We start from the raw sequence: 7,524 nt of genomic DNA, 5'->3' as shown, positions 1-7,524 counted from the left end.
ACCCTCTCCCAGGGCCGGCTCACCCTGCCGGAAAAGGGTTTGCTGTCCAGGGAAGACCCTGCAGCTCACACCGGCCTGGTGCTCGGGTGTTTGCTCAGGGACAGGAAGGGCCATTTGTCGGGAAGACAGCAGTGATCCATGCCGCCGCTTCTCAGAACTTTGATACCTGTTCCACAAGGAAGACTGCACCCCCCTTTTTTGTCAAGTCCTGCAATGGATTGGGGTTCCATAAAATCATGGAATGGACTTTGAGACAGTGACTCTGGGGAACCCCAGAAGTTCCCACTCCCCCACCCCCATCTGCACCCCACCCGCATCTAGATGGGGAAAAGCTGTGGTGCATCTTGACATGGAAACACTTTGGTGCATCTTGATGGGGAAACGCTTTGGTGTATCTTGACCGTGAAACGCTTTGGTGCATCTGATGGGGGAAACGCTTTGGGGTATCAGCTGAAGTGGAGATCAGCACCAGGGGGAAAATTCCAGACCCTGAGCCTCTCAACATAACCCAAGACCCTCGAAGGTTCCCCCAGAAGAGAGAAGACACGGGAGATTTGGGTGCCTGATGGCCCAACCTTCTTAGGGAACTGTGAATTAGGGTCTCACACTCCAGCCAGGAGCGGGTAACTGCCCAGGAGGGTGTACTGTGGGGAGAAGGGGGCATCCAGAGAGGAGTCGGAGGCTAATGTGAAGGACAATGCACTTTATTGGGGGTGACAGAGGATGAACGGGGGGTCATGGGATGCACACAGCCCCGCTGGCGTGCCCTGTCTGCCCGGGGAGGAAATCGCAGGGGCAGGCCATGGCCAGTCACGGGCACAGGTTGGAGCCAGCGGGGAGTGGCGCGTGCACGCGCCCGGGCCGGGCATGTGCGTGCAGGTCGCGGAGGGCCCCTGCGGGGAGCGGGAAAGGACCAGGGGCTCAGGGGGCGCAGGGGGCGAGACACAGGGGCATTCATCGGCCTCCGCGCTGGGAGCTTTGGGAGAACTTGGAGCTGCTGCCCCGGTAGCTGCCGGAGCTGAAGCCTCCGCCAGTGACCCCACAGCGACCCCCGGAGCTGGAGCCGGAGCCGAAGCCCGAGCCGAAGCCACCGCCGCTGCCGCCGAAGCCGCCGCCGAAGCCGCTGCTGCCGCCGCCCAAGCCGCAGCTGCCGCCGAAGCCGCCGCCGCTGCCGCCGCGGCCGCCGAAGCCGCCGCCCAAACCGCCGCCGTAACCGCCGCCGTAACCACCAGCCGAGGTGCTGCTGCCGCTGCTGACCACGGCTGTAGGCAAGAGGACCCGACGGCCGTCAGCGCCCGGTGCCTCGGGGACCTAAGGCCCCGTTCCTCACGGCACTGCGGATGCGTCCTAGAGGGTGCGCCCTAGGGGCCCGCAGCGCTCCGGAGGAGAGTGACCCCAGGGTCTCCTGTATGCATGCTCAGCTCTTGAGGACCCCCTCGGACACTAGCCAGCCCTGAATTTCTCCCCCTCTGGCAGAATTCCTCTCGGATCCTCCCCGTCCGCCTAACAATAGTGCCCTGAACCCAGCAGGGATCCAAATGCCAAGGCACTGCTCTCTCGATGCTCCCCAAATTGTCCCAACTCTCACGGATCTAGAAGGATCCCACCTCGCCAAGCTTGGTTGCTTGGTAAGTGGTGCCCTGGGCCACCAGGGCCACACTCAGTGATGGTGTGGGGCATTTTTAATTAGTTGCTACCTCCCCCATGAGCCCCCGCCTCCCAGAGCAGTTCAGATCAGCGAGGGGAGTATGTATTGGCACAGCTGCGCGGCTACTTACAGATGCTGACAGAGCTCTGGCACTCTCCAGACATCCTGTATGAGAAAGAGAAAATGCTCCATTGCAAAGCTGATTTCCAACAGTGCCCGGATAAGAGTGCTTAGCTACCAGATGTGGATTCCGGGTGGGCACCCATCAGCGCCTCCCTCCACCCTTCTCTGGGCTATGGGGTGCTGCCGTGGTACACTCTAGCTATGAAGGAAGGAGGGGGCTGCTGCACCCCGGGTTTCTCCACGAAGCCCTGGCCAGGGGCCCTTTACCCCCACTGGAGTTCTTGCTTCTGCAGGGAAGCGGATGGGGTGGGGTGGGGGGGTCACCAGGGGACTGGAGCCCACCTGCACTCCTCGCCCTCCAGCAGCTTCCTGTAGGTGGCGATCTCCACGTCCAGGGCCAGCTTCACGTTCATCAGGGCCTGGTAGTCACGCAGCAGCCGGGCCAGGTCGTCCTTGGCCTGCTGCAGGGCGGCCTGCAGCTCCTGGAGCTTGGCGTTGGCGTCCTTGAGGGCCAGCTCCCCGCGCTGCTCTGCTTCAGCGATGGCGGCCTGCAGGGTGGCGTTCTGGGGGGCAGGAGAAGGGATGAGCTAGGAAGGAGAGCACCTGGCACTCCGGGACAAGAATTGGGCTGTTCTTCTTCTTCTTCTTTTTTTTTTTTTTTTTTTGCTTTTTGGGTCACACCGGGCAATGCACATGGCTTACTTCAGACTCTACACTCAGGAATTACTCCTGGCAATGCTTAGGGAACCATATGGGATTCTGGGAATCGAACCCAGGTCGGCCGCGTGCAAGGCAAACGTCCTACCCACTGTGCTATCGCTCCAGCCCCAAGAATGGGCTGTTCTATAGCAAGCATCTTAAAGTCGGCGGCACGCCTCCCTAGCACTGCTGCTCTTCCTCCACGTGGACTGTTGGCCTGTGGGTTTCCAGTATCGACTCTGGCTGGGCCCTTGAGCTTCCCAGAGGCCAGTGCTGCTGGCCGTGACCCAGAGAGGCCCAGCCCAGCAGCCCCCAGCCTCAGCCCAGCCCCCACCAGGTCCCGCACCAGCACCCTTCCCCTGCCCACCTGCTTCTTGACGTTCTCGATCTCTGCCCGCAGCCTCTGGATCATCCTGTTGAGCTCCATGATCTCGCTCTTGGTGCTCTTCAGGTCATCCCCATGTCTGCCGGCCGTGGACTGCAGCTCTCCCAGCTGGAGGGACAGATGGGACCATGGCGCGCTGGTACAGTGTGGCCCCAGCATCACCCACCCAGACTTGAATTTCAGTCAGACTCCTTCAAGGCAGCAGGGCAGGGAGCACAGAGCCGCCGTGGTATGAGATTCTCCCACCCCACTTCCCCGGAGTCAGCTAGTCAGCACTGCGTGGCCTTGCATGGCCCTTGCGTGGTCTGGAAGTATCAGGTAGAACTGTGTCCACTGGGGGGGAGAGTGCGGTACAACTGGACAACAGTTAGAGCTGTGGATGCAAAGGGTACAGCCAACAGGAGTCTCCCCCATGGCCCCCAGACTGACCATCACAGCCTCCCTGACACCCTCCGTGGATGGATAAGAAACTCCCAGCACCCACCTTGGTCTGGTAGAGCGCCTCGGCCTCAGCCTTGCTCCTCTGGGCGATCTCCTCGTACTGGGCGCGCACCTCGGCGATGATGCTGTCCAGGTCCAGGCAGCGGTTGTTGTCCATGGACAGGACCACGGATGTGTCGCTGACATGGCTCTGCATCTGGGACAGCTCCTGCAAACCCCAAGGGGCCTGTTCACCCTGGGGGGCCTCTGCACCAGGCACTCAGGGGCCCAGGGATACCAGGGAGCTGCACTGCCACTCACGGGCTCAGCTCCAAAGTCGCATCCGCCCCGCCCTGCCCCCAGTCCTCCACAAAGCCCACCAGTGGGTCTAGGCTGGCCCCCTGTTTCCTGGCCCCCGGTTTCTGGTCTGCAAACACATCTCTTTCCCCACAGGGGCACATCCTCACCAGATCATAAAGCGTCCTCAGGAAGTTGATCTCGTCCGTGAGTGCGTCCACCTTAGCCTGCAGCTCCACTTTATTCATGTAGGCTGCGTCCACGTCCTGCACAGGAGAAAGAAAGGCAAGAAGGCCTCGTCCCTCGAGGTCCAACAGCACAGCCCAGCTGCAGCAGGGACGAGCGAGGGAGGAGTGGGGCCGGCCACAGCACCCCCTGCCCCAGCAAGGCCACCCCATGCAGGAGCAGGCTGTTGTCCAATCCCCCTCAAGGGCTGAGGACAGTCTTCCAGAACGGTTATTCCAGTTTCAGACACACCTAGCTTTGATTTTCTATCCATCTTCCTTCCTCACCTTGGCAGCTCTAGGCAGCCAAATCAAGAGATCCCTCAGTGTAGCCAGAACCTGCACCTACAAGCCCTGGGGAGCTCACCCACACCCCTTACCTTCTTCAGAGTCACAAATTCATTCTCGGCGGTGGTACGTCTGTTGATCTCATCCTCGTACCTGTGAGAATGAGCATCAGTAGCTGAGCTGAGGGCTGGAGGGAGCCCTTAATGCCATTGTTCCCCAGCACTTGTCCCAACCACCCCTGTCCCCCACGCTGTCACAGCTTGGCCAGGAGGACCCCAAGAGTCTGTCCAGGTATCAGGACTGCAAGTGCCTCTACCCGGGCCTCCCCTTAGGCCTGTGGGGACAGGTGGCCACCACACCCCCTCCAGGTGCTAGAGTCGGGGGTCTTCCCCAGTCTGAGCCCACTCTGAGCAAGTCTTTCTGCCAGGGGTCCCTTAAGGGACTATCCTGGTGGCAGAAGCTCAGACCAAGCAGCCTTGCATGAAGATAGCGGAGAGGCGAGCTACAGGGCTGCTGGCTCCCTGACGGCTGGCACACAGAGACGGGCATCTCCTCCCTCCCACCCCACCCTGGCACTCACTTCTTCTTGAAGTCCTCCACCAGGTCCTGCATGCTCCTCAGCTCGGACTCCAGGCGGCCTCTCTCCCCCAGGATGCCGTCCAGGTAGCTGCGCTGGGAGCTGATGTACTGCTCGAACAGCGGCTCCAGGTTGTTGGTGCCAGAGCGGGAGCCAGTGCCCTGCTGCTGCAGCAGCTCCCACTTGGTCTCCAGGACCTTGTTCTGCTGCTCCAGGAAGCGCACCTGGACATCATGGAGAGCCACATCAGACAGTGGTGCTGGCGGCAGCGGGGGCCTGGGCCGGGGGGCATCGGTTGCCGTATCTCTCCATGGCCCCAGAGCATAAGGCCCGGAAGCCACATTCCTGGGGATGTCCTATCTGCAGCCCTACCTCCAGAACTTGCCCGCTCTGCAAAATGCACCTAAACCTCCATGTCAGGCTTCTCGCCAAGGCACGCCTGACCCCTCAGCACTTCACAGGACAGGATCCACCAGATCAGTCCTGACTCAAGTGGCATCACCAGCATGCCATGAGAGAGCGCCACGCCAGCCGTCCTGGCCTGGAGGGCCCCGAACACCCCATCCTCCCTGGTTATATTGTCCTGGGGTGCAGAGTAAGTAGCCAGTCTCTCTGCAGCCCCTGGGGATGGAGGGTCTGTGCACACCCCTCAGATCCCTTCCCCGGGACATCCCCCTCTTTTGACACTAGGAGCGGGCCTCCGGGAAAGGCTCTGAGGACAGCTCACGCCTGGCAAGCCGCTCGCGCTGGCTCAGGCACTTCTCCATGCGTGGCCACGGCATCTACACTGAGCTGCCAGCTCTGCCCGCCTCAGCAGAGTGGAGCAGTCCGAGGGACAGGACTGTGCAGCCTCCCAGGCCGAATGAAAAACCACTGTCTGTCCACTTGGTAGACAAGCTCGTCATCCTGGAACATCTGCCCAAGACCTTAAGGTCCCTCCTAGCCCTGCCCCTCCATCTGTCCAGCTCAGACTGCCCCTACATCTGTCAGACACTGGGCACCAGGCCCTGGCCCAGGAACAGGGCCGCTAAGAGCTCCCCACCTTGTCGATGAAGGAGGCGAACTTGTTGTTGAGGGTCTTGATCTGCTCCCGCTCCTGCGTCTTGACTTGTCCGATCTGGGGGTCGATCTCCACATTGAGGGGCTGCAGGAGGCTCTGGTTGATAGTCACTTCCTGGATTCCCCCGGGGAAGCCACCAGGGCCAAAACCACCGGGCCCACCAAAGCCACCAGGCCCACCAAAGCCACCAGCTCCTCCAAAGCCACCAGCACCTCCAAAGCCCCCTCCAAAGCCACCAGCACCTCCAAAGCCCCCTCCAAAGCCCCCTCCCATTCCTCTGCCACCACCAAAGCCTCCTCCAAAGCCCCCACCAAAACCACTGCCACAGCTGCCTCGGCCTCCCCCAAAGCCGCCGGCCCGGGAGCCCCCGGCCACACTGATAGAGATGCTCTTGGTGCCACCCAGGTTGTAGAGGCTCTGGCTGCCAAAGCCGCCCGCACCGCCACGGGCCCCACACGCCCCTCCACCGGCTGCCCTAGAGCGGGCCACGCAGCTCATCCTGCTGCTGCCCCCGGAGACCACCGCCGAGCGGCCGGAGAAGCCCTGGCTGCCGCCGCTGAAGGATTTCTTGCAGACTTGTCTGTTCATGGCGAGAGGGGAAGGAGGAGAGCAGGCGTCAGTCAGGCAGGGACAGAGTCGGCGGAGGAAGGAAGGGAACTAAAGGCTTGTGCCGAGTAAACCCTTTTATATACATCTGAGGAGGTTGCTGGGCTCAAAGGAAGGAGAGATAATCCCGAAGAGTTATGGGCTGGGCTTGCCTCCGAGGCAATAAGTTTTTTCCAGGCTCCCAAACACACCTTGAAAATAATCTGAAATGGTAAAAGTGCTAAGGTGGCAGACTTCCCTGGCACGGACGGCGCCTGACGTGGCCCCACGCTCGGGACACCTCCTAGCTTAGTGTGACAGGACCCGGGAGGCAGCGCCTCCATGGGAGATGCTCAGCTGCCACCTCTGTCCACTCTGTTCCTGCATTGTCAGGGCTGTGCTGGCTCTGCAGGGGTCATAGGGGTCGAAGGGGCGCTGGCAAGGCTCTGCTTGTCTGAGAACTGGAGACAGCAAAGCCACTTGAGGATGTCTTCGGGGGGGGAAAAAATGCCAACTCATCCCGCAGTCAGCACACAGTCCCTGTGCCCTGTGCTGGGCTGAGTGTGGGGGAATTCAGTGGTAACTTCTCTTCCTCCCTTCCTGAAAACAAACGCCAGAACTATCACCACTCTGTCCCCGAGGCTCCCCTACCCAATCCCGGCATCAGTGCAGGCTCTGGCGGTGTGGGGCTTCATGGCTTTTCCCTTCAAAGTGGGCAGCTAACATCCACATGTCCAGATGAGACATCAGCAACTCATGGGCAAATTCTGTGCGTGCTCATTAGTTTGTCTGGAAACTATGCAGAGAAACATAGTGTCTGTTTCAGAGAAACTATTACTACTCTGTTCCCCATCTGGGACCATCTTTCTTCCTCCTGGCGGATTTGACAGTTTCAACTCAAGGCTCAGAGACCTGGATATTCGAACATCAATTTGACAAGCAATTGAACAAATATTTACAGGCTGCACACACACACACACACACACACACACACACACACACACACACACATAAGCATGCACACAGACACACACAGATGCAGACGCACACTCACGCACACACCCTTGGCAGAGCCCGCAGCTCTGTTGCATCTGTCTGACTTTAGAACCCGAGATGTGCCAAGCTGGTGATACTCGGGAGGCTTGGGGACTGGGCCCGGCTTGTCCAGGAGCAGATGTTTCCTGCAAGGCACTTATCTCTCCAGGACAGGTCTTTTTT

The 7,524-nt window shown here is 60.3% G+C and overlaps 1 protein-coding gene across 1 annotated transcript; it reads right to left on the bottom strand.

Moving 5' to 3' along the window:
* Positions 1-741: 741 nt before the first annotated feature.
* On the bottom strand, positions 742-6,330 carry KRT3 (keratin 3). Its single transcript, XM_055129335.1, has 9 exons — positions 5,704-6,330; positions 4,665-4,885; positions 4,177-4,237; positions 3,743-3,838; positions 3,340-3,504; positions 2,838-2,963; positions 2,114-2,334; positions 1,779-1,813; positions 742-1,262 (listed from the first exon to the last, which is right to left on the bottom strand). Exons 1-9 carry the CDS (start codon positions 6,307-6,309, stop codon positions 955-957), a joined length of 1,839 nt encoding a protein of 612 aa, XP_054985310.1. The 5' UTR covers positions 6,310-6,330; the 3' UTR covers positions 742-954.
* Positions 6,331-7,524: the final 1,194 nt, after the last annotated feature.

This window comes from Sorex araneus, chromosome 2 (assembly GCF_027595985.1).
Source record: "Sorex araneus isolate mSorAra2 chromosome 2, mSorAra2.pri, whole genome shotgun sequence".
NCBI classification, from domain to species: Eukaryota; Metazoa; Chordata; class Mammalia; order Eulipotyphla; family Soricidae; genus Sorex; species Sorex araneus.
Note: the sequence above shows the minus strand (reverse complement) of the source record. Positions and strands in the feature narration are given on the sequence as shown.